General features: G+C 48.2%; 1 protein-coding gene across 1 annotated transcript in view; it reads right to left on the bottom strand.

Annotated features, from left to right (window-relative positions):
- Positions 1-17,341, bottom strand: part of TG (thyroglobulin) — a 243,760-nt gene that overhangs the window by 125,276 nt on the left and 101,143 nt on the right. Inside the window, exon 35 of the mRNA XM_065895070.1 lies at positions 12,488-12,550. Coding sequence (XP_065751142.1) covers positions 12,488-12,550 — 63 coding nt within the window. The remainder of the gene's footprint in view (positions 1-12,487; positions 12,551-17,341) is intronic.

Below are 17,341 nucleotides of genomic sequence, written 5' to 3'. Positions count from 1 at the left end.
TGTACTTTATTCCATCAAAACCAGCTCTTTAACTTCACTGTGATTTCTACTCTCTCACCCTCCACACCATGTTATCCATCTTCACTGGCTCATAAACCAAGGCCTCCGATTGGTTGGGGTCCATCATTTCAACTTCCCTTCTGCCACTGCCCTCAGCCCCCTTTCCTCCCCGTTGGGTTAATCCGATGGGCCTGCTGCCTCTGCAACTTGTCTTGGCCTGAGTACGGCTAAAGAAATACCCACAGACAAACAGATTGGCGCCTTTACAACTATTGGATCTTCGGCCTCCACTGAAGTCTCAACGCAGCCTGACAATGCAGTCGTCTCTCTCTTGCGTTCTCCCCAGGCCTGGGTATCACCATGACCTCTGCACTCTCAGCAGGAGCCTGACTTCTTGCAGCCAGAGAAAGAGGGACCGTTATCAGCGGCGGCTTCAACTCCCCACCCTCCATCTACTCTCTATGAACCGTCCCGTCTTTCCCTCTTTGTTTCTCCTGAACGGAGAAAGGGTGGCTGTTTGAAGCCAATTCCCCCATCGGTGCTCGAGAGCTTGTCCTCACGCCCTCAGGGACATCCATCTACCGACTATCCCCCCATCCAGGCCCACTCCCATCCCTCCTATATGCCCAGTCTACCCCTGAACACTGACACTTCACTCTTTGCATAAAAACGTACACACATCTCTCCATTATTAAAACAACCCTTTATTCTAGCCCAAGGTTTCTTAACTTAGGGTCTGGGTTTAAGGGGGTCTGTTTCCCTGAAAATACATGCAAAATTCGGTACGTATGGAGGAGTATGTCGTTTTCAAAACATTCTCGTGGGTGATTCATGACCTAAAAGTTGATAGTTACTAACAAATGTTCTACAGTTCTTTTTTTAGCTGTCAATCTCTTTCTTTTTCTTCAGAGCCAAGATTTTTGGGAAAGTTTGTGGTTTCCATTTTCTCAAATCACTACTATGTAGCTTCTTCCCTCATCACTTTGTGAAATCTGCAAAGGACTCTTCATGACTAACCCAGGGACTGTTTGCAGTCCCCAGCTTCCTTGAAGCTGCTGACCACTTGACCCAGCCCTGGTCTCCATGACACCACGTGCTCCTTCCAGCTTTCTGGCTGCTCTTCTAGCTGCTCTTCTGCTCTTCCCTTAAAAACTGCGATTCCTCAGAGACCTGCCCCTGACCTTTACTGCTTGCACCCTACACACTCTCCATGGGTGATCTCATGATCCCCATGACTTAAAATACTACCGACATGCCAGTAATAATCAAATGTATCTCCAGGCCAGACCTTCGCCCAAGCCTCACGCTGAGATACTCAGTGCTCACTAGACACCTCCAAGCAGATGCCCCTGAAGCATCCCAAACTCAGCACGTTGAAAGCTGAACACTTACATCTTACTTCCATCCTCACCCACACTCTTTAACTGGTCCCCTCCTTATATTCTCTATCTTGAGAATTGGCACTCCACCCACGGGACTACCTGACCTGAAACGCTCAACGTTATCCTCACCTGGTGTTTCAGTAGACTGAACGCCCATCTAGAAAGGTCATTATAGAAGGAAAGTCAAAATGAATATTAGCTTCAACTCTAAATTTCAGATTCTACCATCGTAAGTGGATGGGGTAAGTGCATTTATCTGATTTGCTAGCAAAATGCACGGCCCCCAAGTTTCCTCACGTTCTGTCTGCTGCCTCCCTTGCCTGCCTCTCCAGACACTTTTCTCGTCTGCCCACTTCCTACCACCCCAAATTCACATCTGGCGGGCTAGCAACACACTCTGTGTTGTCTGACTTTGTTCACTATTCCCCTTGTTTACACTGACAAAGTGAAGTCAGTTTATGCATATGATGAGCTTGTATCATCCTTCAAAACCCAACTCAGATGTCACTTCCCTTGGAAACCCCGCTGAAAGACTCCTTCCTCCACCACGCCCCCGTAGTTTTTCTTCTGCTCTAAGTATCTTCTAAATATGTCTAGTGTTCCACTAATATGCTGCCTCGAAACTTACTTATGTTCTTTTCTCTGTTAAAATTATGAGCATCTTGAGATCAAAGACTCTGCCTTAGCTTTCATTAATTCTCCAAGACCTATCATGAGAGCATATAAGAATATTAACAATAGAAATAGTAATATAGCTGTAGCTAGCATGTATTAAGGGATCTACACGCTAAACAGGAATAACGTCATCACAATTTCGCATGAGCTGCCCAATCCATAAATATGTAAGGAATGAGTGAATGAACACAGCTCTTTAATTAATAAAGGAGAAATGAGATACTCATCCTTTTTTCATCTCTATAAAGATTAACGCTAGAATTATTCTCATACCACAAGACCTCAGTAAATAATTATTGAATAAATCAATTAGCTGATCAATTAATCACATAGGAAGCAAGTAATGGGCATTTGATTTCATAATATCTCACGTTTATGTGATGCATTCTAGTTTGTGAAACATCTTCACTTACACTGTGATATTTAATAATGACATCAACCTGTGCATTCACTGTATCACTCTTACTATTTTGCAAGGGACTAAACTGAAGATCAGAGGTGGGGAATAACTTGGCTAAAGTCACAGCTCATGATGGGCAAGCCAAGGGCTTGACCCAGGCTGGCTGCCCCCTCCCAAGCCCCGCCCCGCCACAGCTGCCCCTTTCTCCCCGTGGCTCAACTCCAGACTCATAAATTGGTTCCCTTTAGTGGCATGTACATCTCAGGCAGGGGTTTTCAAAGATGTCGGAAATGGTCCAGCATCTGTTGAGATTATGAGCTTGTGGTTGGTGAGTAGTCATCTTCTACACGGCTAACTTCAAAGACACTTCTAGAGAAATGTCTAAGAAAAAAGCATACACATGAGACCAGACTTGGAGCTATACTCTGTCCATGTCCTCATGACAAATCACTAAATGCATTGCAAGCAAAATTCCTAGTGGAAATTCAAAGGCTCAGATTGAATCTGATTTCTCTCTAGGAAGTTTGACTCCGGTCAAGTGGAACCCCCCAAATTCCACCCACATGCAAAGGCTACCTGGGAGGTGGCATGCTAAATGGGTTACTGAGAGCATCTGAATTCCTCTTTCTTGGGGTCATTGTGAGTGATCCCAGGGAGCTGGGGGAAATTGCAGGAATTTGGAGGCACAGATGCATATAAGAACCAATGTGAGCTGAGTAAAGTAATTCCAATGATGCCGAGGCTTCCCCAGAGACACTGAACAAGAGCGTGGGACGGAGGCCATCCTGACCTCTGAGTGGACTGTAGGTAACTTGCACAAGGTCTGACAGCTGGTTTGAACCCGGGTGGGCAAACTCCCAACACTGCACTCCCGCCCTCTGCCTCTCCAGTCAGTGTGAGGGTAGGGCCCCTGCTGCTGTCGCCACTCAGCATGCATCCACTAGGCACGCTAGGCACTGCACTAAGCACCTGCCTTACACGCCTTCCTCCAGATCTCACAGCAACTTGTGGATGTAGGTGATATTATGAAAACTCTGCCTCAAGGAGCCCAAGGCTCAGAGCAGTGAAGTGACTGGCCCCCATTACACAGAGGAGGAATAGAACTGGAATTGAAACCCAGATTCGCCCAGTGCCAAGGTCCCTCTGCTTCATTGCTTCTGCTTCTCAAAACATCTGCCAGGAGCCGTCTGCTTGTCTGTGGGTAAGTTATCACAAAAACAGAAGAAAAAAAACCAAAACACCTTAAAGCATAACTGAGCCAATCGTTAGAATGACCAAAATAGAAAACTTAAAAGAGAAACTTAGAGCCCCCCCCCCCCCCGCACAGTGAGGGAATCTCCAACATGCTTGAATACCCCACTAACGGGGAGCGTATCCTCTCCACCTTGCTCCATCCCAGCAGGACACACCACGACTTCTTCCTCCGTCCTCTGACCCCATCGCCTCTCACCTCATCACCCACTGCCCCTCCCATGACGCCAGATGCTCTGTCTATACTGAAGCCCCTCCCCCGGTCTCTCCCGTGCTAGGCTCCTCTCCCCTCCTGGACTTTACTCATGGGGGAGGGAAGGTGATTGCTTCCTTGGTAAATTGAATTCAGTTCCACCAAGGAGGCCAGAGAATTCAGCACAGACTCAACAGTGGGGGGAAAAAAATCAATGAAGAATGACCAAAGGATCATTAAAAAAATTTTTTTTAGTTAAAGAAAACTGTGTAGCCATTGGTAACATAGTATTACCTTTTTAAATCAACAGCTAAAATTGTTATAATCTATAAAACTAAAGGAAATCTACCACTGTTGATGGATTGCATTCAGGAATGGTCTAATCCATAGTCAGCTACTCAGAATGATTAGAGGGCTCCTAGGAAGGGTAAAAAACCGTCTAAAATATTTTCCCCCAAATGCTTAGCAAATGGTCTGAATTTCCTTAAAAACAAAATCTTTCTGGTTTACCCACTTGTTAAAATGTTACCACTCTTGGAGAAAATATTATATTAAAAAGAAGGTAGGTCCTAGGTGGGCATATTTTGTTCTTGGTTCTACTCCCTTCAACTCAGTCGAGCAAATAAACCCTTGATGGTACAAAACTGTTGTTGTCTGGGGAGGTAGTTATCAAGGTAAATCCTCTGTTTTCTCCAGCCTCAAAGATCTAACAAAGGTTTAAGACACAACTATTCAGCAAACATTGATCAAATGCCTCCCAGGCCCACTATGTACATATGCACAGGTTGTATACTGTACAATTGCAGGGGCAGCATTCACAAAGATGACCTGTGAAAAGGATCCCTTAGAACTGGCAGTGCTTGACTTAATCTAGCTATTCCAACACAGTCAGCCTTCACCAGACATTGGGTGCAGCAATTTTACATATAATATATCCTTCCAGCTTAATAACAGTCTCTTTGAAAACATCATCACCTCCATTTTATAGGTGAGACAACTGAGATTCACAAGTATCTTTTAAATTAGTCAAGTTCCCATACCTAAGGAGTGGCAAAGATAGGATTCCTGTATCCCATGTGTGTTCCAATCCATTCATGTGGCTACCATTCATTCGTTTATTCATTCTTTCAACAAGCATTAATTGAATCACTGTTGGTTTTAAATATTAACCTAGAGCAAAGTGAACATTTATATATTTTTTTCTTTTTTAAAAAAACCAAACAATTATAAATAAAATAAGACTGAGAGTCTACTAGACACTTTGCTAAGTGTTTAGGATCAAACCATGAATTACAAAATAACTGCCCTTTGGAGCACGAAATCTGGCAAGCAAGCAAGCAAGAAAAATATATTCATTCATTTGGTAACTATTTCTTGAGAACTGACTAGGTACCAGTCATTCTTCTAAGAGCTAAAATAGCAGTGAACAAGCCAGATAAAGTCCCTGCCCTCTGCGGCTTCCTTTTTAGAGGAGGGCAAACGAATACTCAAGAAGTAAACAAGTGAGAAGATTTCATAGCAAAAAGATAAGAAGACAATAAAGCAAGGTGAAGGGGTACAGAGTGCTGAAGAGGCTGCTTTGATGGGGTGGTCAGGGGGGTCTCTTTGAGGCGGTGATGTTAGCTCAGAGCAGAGGAGGAGCCAGCCCTGAAGAGGTACTAGGATGAAGGCTCCATGGGGCCGGGCTTTCTGAGGCTCTGTTCACTGCTGTAGCCCCAGCACCCAGTGCCAGGCACAGAGTAAGCGCTCACTAAACACCTGTTGAATGAATAAGCGAATGAACAGGGGAATGGCAGCCGAGGCAGAAGGAACTATAACTGTGTCCCAAATCCAGCACCTCACCAGCTGGCCGGAGGCTCCCTCCTGCTTCGTGGAGAGAAGTGAAGCCTTCCAAGCTGGGGCCCAGTTTCCCCACGTGTCCCACTTTCCTTCAGTCTGCCGTGGCTGTGATCCCAGTTTGCCAGCTGTTCTTCCATCACAGCCCCTGGGTCTCAGAGAAGCAGAGAAGTGGTTCAGGGGAGCTGCCACATGTAAGGCTGTGCCCAGAGCACACTCAGCCCTGCCAGTTACAGCTACCCAGGCGCCTCGGGGCCGTGGCAGATGTGCATCCTGGCCGCACGTGTTAGTCTGGGCACGCAGCTACCAACTAGTCCCAGCACTCTTGACAGACTGAAGGTAGGAAAGAGTGCGTGCCTGCCAGCCTCACCTTGATGGGCCCTGGGATACGGGATCTTCCCCTGGACAGCACTTCCCGTGAAGTAGGGACAGAGTGTACACCGTGAGGTCCAGAGAGAAAGTGTGTGTTTGTGTGTGTGTGTCTGTGTCTGTGTGTGCGCACATCAGCTCTGTGCATACTTGGAAAGGAGATTTAAGTTTTATACAAACATTAGGCAATTTTGGAGTCAGTGCCTGCTCACATGGCCCTTTCAGCCCAAGGACCAAAGGGATTAAGAATTAGCTTGTGTGGGCTAATGCACCACCAGACTCGTGGCTACAGCAGGCAGGTGACAATGCCCCAGGGTTGGTGCAGGGCAGCCTGCACAGTTTTAACAGCACCCATTCCACCCTCAAATGTGCCCCAGATGAGATTATTTTTTTTTTTTTTTTTTTTTGCTGTACGCGGGCCTCTCACTGTTGTGGCCTCTCCCGTTGCGGAGCACAGGCTCCGGACGCGCAGGCTCAGCGGCCATGGCTCACGGGCCCAGCCGCTCCGCGGCATGTGGGATCTTCCCAGACCGGGGCACGAACCCGTGTCCCCTGCATCGGCAGGCGGACTCTCAACCACTGCGCCACCAGGGAAGCCCCAGATGAGATTATTAAAGTATAACACCACTAGGCTGCAGGCTGTGATGTCCTCCAGATCCCCCTTCATTAATGAAGGGCTCTTCCCCAGCTACTAGGAGGGCTGCTGGCAGATAGACCCCACTGTCAGCCCCTGCAGGGAGAGTGACCCCCTAGAAGGGCAGCCCGTATCAGTGAGTGACCAACGTGAGGGCATAACAATTTTGAAGATCGTCCCAGCATCCCTAGAGGTCAGCTGAGGCCTCCTCTAAGGCTACACTGAAGCTCAAGTTCTCCCTCTGCCCTTCTCTTTCCCTCTCCCACCCCTCTTGATTCCATTCCCTTAAAAAATGACCTGCATACTGAACTCAGAGTCTGATTCCTGAGGAACCCAACCAGCAACAGTCAGCATCTTCAGTGGGGAGACTCTGGATTTGGATTCAGATTGGGTTTGAACCCCAGCTCTACCATTCATTAGTTATGTGACGTTGGGCCTTTCTGACCCTCAGTTTCCAAATCTGTAAAATGGACATAATGGTGCACACTGCCTAGGGCAGTTGTGGGGATTAAAATATGGAAAGCATTTAGCATAGTGATTGACATATTAAGTCACTCAATACCTAGGAATATAAAAATTCATGATTTTATAGCTCTGCCCTTAACTGGCTGTGACTTGGGAGAGTCACTTTCTCTCTCTCTGCCTCAGTTTCCTCCTCTATAAAAAGATGGGTTTGGACTTGGGCACTATTACTGACATTTCTTAAACACCCACTCTTATCAGGTTTTGTGCCGAGCCTTCTACTTTATTCCACAACACAAGCCTACTAGGTTGACATTTCTTACTTTTCACCATCATCCTCATTTTACGAAGGCCAAGGCTGAGGAATCTGGCCCCAGAGTACCCATGTGTTAAGTGATGGAACAGGATTGGAAGCTGGGCAGACGGACTTCAAATCTCATCTCCACACCAGAATGCCCCGATGTTTCCCTCAATTAGATGATGCACACACTCCTGCCAGTGCTGACATTTTTTAGGATCACACGACTCTGTCTCCAGCTTACTGGAAAATATTTGCAGAAAAGATCAACTGAATTCTATCAACCCTTTGGCACAGCTGTGAAAAGCCAGAGGCAAGGCAGACAAAAGTGATTGACTACAAATCGCAGGTCCCAAAAAAGACTGCTGGTGTGGCCACTTCTATCTCCATATACCCAGGGACAGCTTTGTTACTGTCACTGGGCTCCAGGCCGGTGACGCTGAGCAGGGCAAACTTTCACCAGGCATCCCTCTCAGCCATGCGTCACACCCTCTCAACTGCCGCTTCACCCACAGCCTCGATCTGCTGGTAGCAACCTGTGATCACAGTCAAGGGCTGGGGCATTTTTTAAAGGGTATTTTGAAGTTCCTCAGGTGAAAGGAACTTAAGAGTACAGGTATAACTTTTTAAAGACTCACATCTGTGTTTTCCCCTCGCTTGCAATCTAAATACTCTAGATAATCTAAATTTGTTTCAATGGCACCTCTAAGAGAAGAGCTTCTGCGATAGTGGATGACAAGCAAAACGTCAATTCTCCTGGGAATTAGCCCTTGGAAGACCTCCCCGCCCCCCATTTGGCCTGCAGGAGGGGGCAGACAGTGGTCATTCTACAGACAGGGTCCAACATCTGAAAAGACATCTCATGCTAACCCTGAGCTGGGTTGTCATGGGTCTTTTAAGAAGCAATGGACATTTTCTCTTATGAAGAAATATCACCTTTACTGTTTTGCCCGTTTAAAAAAGCATACAACGTTTCCCTAAAGAGCGTACAACGGCACTCTACATACAGACGACGCAATTGTCCTCGTTCTCTCAAAGCCTCGCTCGTCAGGCACCAGTGCATCTTCCACACAGCCCAAAGGGGGAGCGTTTGAGTCATTTTAAAGCTCATTATGGAACTGCTTAAAACCCTTCAAGGATTTGTGGTACCCAAGGCACTCGAATGTTTGGCCCCAGTCCCCTCCCTGTCCAGCCTCCCTCCTGGCCCTGCAGTCCTAAGCTACCTGTATTTCCCTGCACGTGCGATGCTAATGCAGGCCCCGGGATTCTGTCCATGCACTGCCCTCTGCCCAGGATGCCCCCTGCCCCCTCCTGGCCATCTGACAAATGCACACTGGCCTTTATGGCACAGACTGGCCATGATGTGCCTGGGTGCTTTCACTGTCTGTGGTGAATTTGGGGGGAGCCTTCCCCAGGCTCCCACTGCCACTGGAAGTGCCTTCACTTTGGTAAGTGGCTCATCTCCTTAAATTCTTTCTTCCTGTGCCTTTCTCCTAATTAGTAGGTGGGATACTCTCTTTGCAAACAAGACCTTCAACACAGCACACCTTTCCTGGAACGTAAGTGACAATTCACACACACACGTGCACACGCACACAATCCATGTCACAATCACATAGACATACCAATACCATTTTCCAAAATAGATATTCACCAGATTGAACTAAATTGAAGTGAAAGAGGAATCTGTTTTGCCATAACACGCTTCTCTGTTCGTGCCCACCCTAGCGCTCCCAAGAGACCTTGCCAAGGTCTAGTTCCAAACCCAGTACGAAGTCCCACGCCGGCTCCATGTTCAAGCTACAGCATTTCTCTACTGATCATCTTCTGCCTCTCCCACTGACAGCCCTAGGCCCACCACCCTGGACCGTTTCCAATGTCTGAATGCCTCAGGCTGTTTTGTGGTCCTGGGCCTTTGCACGTGCAGTGTCTTTGGAAAGACTTTCTGAAACACCCATTTGACAAACTCCCGCTGTCTTCAAACCCCGCCCCCCACCCGTTAATGTGTCTGAAGCGTTCTCGGGAGCAACATAGACCAAGCGTTTAGAGTGTATGTACCCAAGACAGGCCCCTGAGATTTCACAAGCCACCTTGGGCTTCACCATCCCCATCGACCAATCAGCTCATCAGAATCCCATTTTCAAAGAGGCTTTGAATGGGCAGCTTATACACACAATCTCATAAAAGAAACAAGGCTGAGACTTTAGGTCTCCCGACAAGTCTGGGGCTGGGAAGTCCATCTCTGTCACCCTTTCCAGAAGTTCAAACCAAATATTTTCATCTAACTCTGAGGGGGGCCAGGCAGGCACATGTGGGTTCCAATCCCAGCTTGATCATTTAACCTAACAGAGCTTCAATCTCCTTATTTGAAAAATTGACCTTGTTACCATCTAACTTTCTTCTGAGCATTAAATGATTTATGAACTGCTTGGTATTTAATAAATATTTCCTTTTCTCCCCGAATAAAAAGTGCATAAAGATGAGGGTTTTACGTATGCTTGGTATATACATGCAAGTGTGAGCACACACACACGTGCACACGCACACAATCCATGTCACAATCACATAGACATACCAATACCCCGAGGGCAGAATGATGTCCTCCCTCTGACTCCCGTCAAAGGAACATGCTCAACCTCTTAATTCCAACTTGGAAGCTCTAAGCACACGTGGAATGTCGGCCCCCCATCTCTCCTGCTTTCAGATCACACTCGTCAAAGGCACATTTGAAAATACCGTGACATCTCATTCCGCCTTCAAAACATCTACTCAGCTCCATAGACTTTGTGTGTGTGTGAAGGGAGATGTGGAATTCTACACCTTTTCTTTCTTTTGTTAGTAACTCAAGTCTCAGTAATACAAATTTTAGCAAAAACAGACTGGAAGCATTGTAAAATCACCTGAAGAGGTTTATGTGTTGATCGATTCCTATCTAATATATGCATTTGACATTAGGTACGGAAGTTTTCTTTATCCGTAAATTTAATAAATGATATTTTTAGTGATAATACTTAAGGATTCTAAGCACATGATGGAAAAAAAACCACTTTGAGGGACTTCCCTGGTGGCGCAGTGGCTAAGAATCCGCCTGCTAATGCAGGGGACACAGGTTCGATCCCTAGTCTGGGAAGATCCCACATGCGAAGCAACTAAGCCCGTGTGTCACAACTACTGAGCCTGTGCTCTAAAGCCCGCGAGCCACACCTACAGAAGCCCAAGCACCTAGAGTCTGTGTTCTGCAACAAGAGAAGCCACCGCAATGAGAAGCCCGTGCACTGCAATGAAGAGTAGCTCCCACTTGTTGCCACTGAAGAAAGCCCATGCGTAGCAACGAAGACCCAACACAGCCAAAAATAAATAAATAAAATAAATAAATTTATTAAAAAAACAACAACAAAAAAGAAACCACTTTGATTCACTGCTAGTAAGTCTGCAACAACAAACAAGTGTTTGGGACTAATTTGGCAATATAGATCTAGAGTCAAAAAATCTAGAGTTTTCAAACCCAGTAATTCTGCTTTGGAGAGTCTGCCCCCAGGAAATAATCTCAACATTGGAAAGAGCTTTATGTACCAAGGTATTCTTGTGGTATTTTCGTAATAGTGAAGAGTCAAAAACAATCAAATGCCCAGAAATAGAGGAATGAGTTAGTGAACGAAAGTGCGTCGACCTAGTAGGATAATGTGACAACCGTGGTTGATCACTGTACTGTCTTTGTTTCTTCGTCACCAGATTGGGAACATTTTAAGGGGAAGAACATAGACAGATGAATGAATGAATGAATGAATGAATACACCCATGCATACATGAATGGCTTAGACATATATAACTGTTTGGAAATATACACATGATGCAATATTAGGTAAAAACAAGACACGTAACATTGTAGCAAGATTACAACTACTTTTCCATACAGAAAAGTCTAAGGAGATTAGGAAATAAACCGATGTATGAACTGACATGGAGTAACTTCTAAATAATTCTGTGATTTTTTCCTTCTGTATTTCAGCATTGTTTGAATTTTTCTGTAATTAACAAATAGGAAAATAGGACCTGCCCCTTGAGGTTGGTGTGAAGATCAAATGTCTTAGAGACATCGATATTCTGTAGACATCGATATTATGTAGACATCGATATTCTGTACAGAATGCTCAGGGGAAAAAAATACACACTAAGTCAGCTCTTGTAACTGAGGGAAGGAAGTGACAACATGGTTGAGGACATTTATACTCTCAGCCCAGCCTTGATGACAAATGATTCTCTCCTACGCGAGCTACATGTTGTCCCTTCAGCCAGGACCATAATGACAGACATCTAGTGCCCCTCAGACATCATGTCACAGGACAGGAATGATGACAGCCTCTCATTTCCTGACTAAGGGGAAGCAGAAAAGGGACATGCAGCGAAGCCCACGCTGCCCTGCCCGGTCCCATGGCGACCACCGCCCCGCGCTTCCTGCCGCCAGACAGGGTGTGTGTGGTGGGGACGGTGCCATGTGCAGAAGGCGATGGCAGCCTCAGCCCAGGTGGTGCTCCTGGGATCAGAAGGCGATGGCAGCCTCAGCCCAGGTGGTGCTCCTGGGATCAGGGCCAGCGCCCGGCCTCAGATGTCACTGTGCCGCACGGGGCACCGACGGCTCGGAGCCCCGACTCCTCTGCACATAGTTCCCAAGCGCTACTCTTCCTGACACGGCCCCGGGCTTGTGCAGGCCTAGTCACTACACAACAGGGTGCAACAAACCTTAGAATGAAAAGCAGGAGGACTGGGCTCCCGCTGCGCTCTGCGGCCAGGTGGACGCGCTCCTTGGCTGGCATGTAAACTGCTGCGATGTGCTGCTGGCATTGGCCCTCTCTATGCATGTGTGAACTGAGAGGGGCTTGAGTTCATGGATGTGAGAGGGTCGTGGGAGCTATAAACTACGGGACAAAAGCAAGGAGAAAGATGAGGCCGCATCACATCGGAGAAATTAGGAAGACAATGAACTTACCGCTCTCTGTGAGGGGAGGCAAAGCCACCGAAGGGCAAAAACCGGAAGCGTCATTTTGAGCAACTGCAAAAGAAGACAACGGCAGCCCTTTAGCTCTTTTTCACCCTTTCGATCATTGAGTCCTGAAAGGCAGACTAGAGGTCCAACCTGGTGACAGAAAAGTCAAACTTGGAAGGCAGACGGTGGGCCCACAGTGCCCGGCACCACTCCCGCCTGGTCAGAACGGGCTAGGCTGTGCTGAAGGGACGTCCTGACATCTCAGGGGCTTAAACCAACCTGGCACCACACGCTCACTGCAGCTGGGCTGCTTTCTCTCCTCTGTGTCACCCTCCCTCGAGGCCCAGGCCGGGGAGGCGCCATCAAGCCCCTGCCTCACAGACGCTGCGGCAGGGGACCTCACTCCTGCTCTCACAGCTTTGCCGACGAGTGACACACAGCACTCGTCATCTTCACATCGTTTTCCAAAGCCAGCGGTGAAGAAGTGCAGACCTACCATGTTCCAGAGAGTGAGCACCCAGGGACACACAGTGAACAAGTGAAACGCCCACCACCATGGCTTAACTGACTCACTCAGGGAGGGCACTTAGCCTCTCTGGGCCTCAGTTTCCACATCTGTACACTGAGGATGACACAACATATGCTGAGAATGGCTGTGGGCATGACAGGAGGTAGTGTAGGGCCAGACACAGGGTGAGAACTCACTAGACGGCCGCTATTCACCACAGGCTGTGTGGCAGGTGGATGGAGCCTGGAGTAGGAGGGCAGACAGAGCTGGGCTCGAACCTCCATATGCCTCTTAGAAGCAGGGCAGATGGACAAGTTACCTGGCTTCCTCTGTACCCAGTTCTGGCGTTGGCACATGAGGATCATGTCAGAATTAAATGAGAAACCGTGCAGACCCAGCAGGTGACCCGTGAGTGCCCATTATCCCCTTCCCCTTCCTCTTCCCTTACTGAACAAATCAAAATCTTCAAAGCCTCAGCATCCTTTTCTTCCAGTGGCCCAAACTAGGAGTGCTGTCAGATCTTCTCCCTCTCTGAGCTATGGTGTAGCATGGTCAGGGGTCAAGGGTCATGGGTGGGGCTCACAGTCAAGGGTCAGCAACCCAGGGTGAGATTGTGTGACCTTGAGCAAGTTGCTTCACCTCCCTGTCCTCAGTTTCCTTGTCTGTAAAATGGGGGTAATGACAGTACCTCTCTCAGGGTTGTGAGGCTTAGATGAGTTGTTGTATGTAAACCTTTGGGCATACAGTAAGCACTCAATAAATGCCGGCCACTATTCACTCTTTTTTTTTTTTTTTTTTTTTTTTTTGTGGTACGCGGGCCTCTCACTGCTGCGGCCTCTCCCGCTGCAGAGCACAGGCTCCGGACACGCAGGCTCAGCGGCCATGGCTCACGGGCCCAGCCACTCCACAGCATGTGGGATCTTCCCAGACCGGGGCACGAACGCGCATCCCCTGCATCAGCAGGCGGACTCTCAACCACTGCGCCACCAGGGAAGCCCCACTATTCACTCTTAATATCGCCCTTTCACAGTGACACACCCTTGTCCTTGACTCTTGGCCTTGTCTGCCTCCATGAAAAGCCTCGAGTCAGAGTCATGCTCTATTCTGGTCCCCGAAGTCCCGGTTTGGGTTCCCTCCCATCCCATCCCCTCCGCCGCCTTCCTCACTTTGGTCAGACATGCCACGACCCAGCCTCCCTGAGTTCTTGAGCCCCCAGCTGTCGTGTGTCTCTCCTGCTTGACTCCATCTGCCTAGAAGCACCTGCTCCTGGTCATCATTCTATGGCCCTGGTTCCCATCCTTTGGCAGACATTGGAATCCCCTGGAGGGCTTGATGACACACACCACGTTGGCCCCATCCGCTGACTGTCTGGTTCAGCAGGTGTGGGCTGGGGCCTGAGATCCGGCGTTTCTAACACGTTCCCAGGTGAGGCTGACCCTGCTGGTCCAGGGACTCACTCTGAGGGTTGCTGAGCTAAGGCTCCTGTCACCCAACATTCTGTGAGCTCCTCCCACAAAACTCAGAATGACTCAGAACCACCCACCATGCTCTACAGCACCCAGGGGCCCAGCTTGTTTATTTAAATGTCCATCTTTGCTTTCTCAGAGCAAAGACCCTGAGAGTCAGTGCAATCTTCAGAAAACAATCTGATGAATCTACATCGAGGGCATTCAGATGCCCACACCCTTGGACCCAGTAATTCTGCTTCTGGAAATTTATCTGGAAATTCAAAGCAAGCTCGGTTTGCAAAGGAAACATTTTTACAGCACTAACGAAACACTGGAAACCGTATACGTCTACTGCTGTGAGAACAGTGAGGCGAGCTGCCACACATCCGCAGGGAGAATTACTGTGTGCGCGTCTCAGCCAGGCATTCATCACATAGTTCTGGGGCTGCTGCTGCTCTACTTACCTTTCCTCATCCTCCATCAGTGTTTCCTGACGGGGGGCTGTCGGCCCTTTGGGTGGGACCTTCTTCACTGTACAGGAATAGCTGAGCCCTGAAAGTTCTCAGCTTCCCTGGGCCGCGGGGCACTGAGCCTCAGCCCCTGGGAAGGACTCCGTCCCTGGGGACGCCCTTACAGAGAATCATACCGTGTAACCTTGAGCAAGTTGCTCAGCTAATTCATGCTTGTTAAACAGATGGATGGTAACCCTTCTGCTTCTTCCCAGTCTGCTTTCAGTGACATCAAGCTGGTGGCATGAAATGGGCCGTGGCTGGAGTATTTACACCACGGAAAGTGGCAACCGCTACAAAACAACAAATCAGGGCCCCCGCCACCCTCCCCAGTTGTAACACATTTGCCAGCACAGCAGAGAATGCGGGTAAGGATAGACCCAACCTCATCACATTCTTTGGGGACCAAATAAGATGTTGCCTGCGAAACACTAGCCTAGCCCTGGAGCCCACTCCGTGCTAGGTAAATGGCAGACACTCTTGAGGGGATGTGAGTGATGATGTGAAGAGCGGATTGCACAGTAAATTCTCCTACGTGTGGTGGTTTCTACATGGGCTGCAGAGAGGCATAATGAGAAGAGCTGGTCATCTCCTTTCCATTTCCCATATCTAGAATAGCTACAGGGTCCAAGTACATTTGCTTAACAGAAGAACAAAGGAAGTGTGAGGCTTCGGCTGTTTTTTTTAGATGCCGCATTTGACTTTGTAAACAAACCAAAGATCCTGCCCCACTTGCAAGTCACGCACAGCTGCGGAGCGAATGGCAGCCCAGTTCTCCGAGAGCAGCAGGTACCAGTGCCCCAGAGGCCGCCCCCTCCAGGCAGCCCTGAGCTCTGGGGCAGCTGGACTGCAGAGCAGCCTTCTTACCCTGCACTCCCACCTTGGTTGCTAAGATACGTCCTCGTTGGGTCCTGCTGTTGGAAAGTGGCTGCCAACAGCCTCATTTGCATCATAATTGCTTGGCCTGAGCCTCTCAGTTTGGTGCTCAGACCCATGCAAATTTCTGTTCTCTGTGGACAGCAGTCAGAAAGCACACGGTTGCAGGCTCTCTGGGGGCCCCTCTGGGCGCTCCCTGCTCTAGGTTTGTGCCTCTCTCCTGGATCCTAGGAGACTCAACTCCCACTTCTGTTTTGAGAACACAGCCCAGTACCAGGGTTATGTTGCCCGTGTGCAGGTCTCTGCGGCCCCCGGGGCTGCAGGGCAGGACCACGGCCACCCCACCCACTATCCCTACGCAGCGGCCACTGTGCCCTTCACCCAGCTTTCCTTTATCTACGCCCAGATTTTCCCCCAGAGTGGCTTTTGCATAATCCCTTATAGAACAAAATTTCTTGCTCCCCTTTTTTGCTTCAGAAGCCCCCGTGGGTCCCCCCCACGGTAACACAAGCCACAGGGCTGAGTAGTTCTCTGATACAGAGGGAATAATTACCTCCTGGTGAGGGGATAGGAGAGTACCAGCCCCACAGGCGTTGTAAGTGAATGCAGGGAGAGTGCTGGAGAGTTGTTTCTGACATTAGTAAGTGCTTGAGAGACGTCCATGTCTCTCACTTCTGCCTTCCCAGCCAAGCTAAACGCTTTTGGGGAGGACCTTCTACCCCTGATGCTTCCATGGTGTTTGACACATAGTAGGAGCAAATAGCCCTTCCTTTCCCCTTCCTCAGTGTCATTCTTCAGAAACAGGACCCGTGTTACCTTCTTTGTGTCTGGCTCTCAGCCTGCAGTCAAATCAGGGGTCTGTGCTCATCACTCAACAGAGATGCCAGTACACTAAATGACCAAACCATGGATTTGAAGTGAGGGCAAAGCCTATTAACGGAAATTCTTTGCAAGAATTCCGTTGTAAAAAATCCGTGTCTCCTGTGCTGACAGAGAGGTCATCCTTCAAGGCTCAGGTCCCCCGCTGTGCAGGCTTCCCTGGCCCTGCAGGGGCCCTACTTCCTACTATTGTGTGTGATGTATAACTGATTCACTTTGTTATAAAGCAGAAACTAACACACCATTGTAAAGCAATTATACTCTAATAAAGATGTAAAAAAAAAAAAAATCTAACCACTCAATTAAAAAAATAATAATACAAAGATAAGGATGTGGGGAAAGTAAGGACGCTGTCAGCTTGCCTGTTGGGACTTTCCAACGCTACACTAGGGAAGTTTTGTCTGCTACAGAAAACAGAATACACCACCATCTAAGGTTCAGAATCCAGAAGATGCGTGTGTTTTGGCTCAAAATATATCACAAATCGGAAGGTGGTTTTGCACTAGGTCAATATGACCCAGCGGAGAGAATGGTCTAATTTATCGAACCAGTTTCCCTGAGTAAGGTTCCTTTTCTCTGCCTGGGTCTTAGGAGGAGATGATCCATCAAGTCTTAAGACTTAGCCCACCACCCGCAA

This window comes from Phocoena phocoena, chromosome 17 (genome assembly GCF_963924675.1).
Source record: "Phocoena phocoena chromosome 17, mPhoPho1.1, whole genome shotgun sequence".
Classification (NCBI taxonomy): Eukaryota; Metazoa; Chordata; class Mammalia; order Artiodactyla; family Phocoenidae; genus Phocoena; species Phocoena phocoena.
The sequence above is the reverse complement of the archived record's forward strand: the minus strand, read 5'-3'. Positions and strand labels throughout refer to the sequence as shown.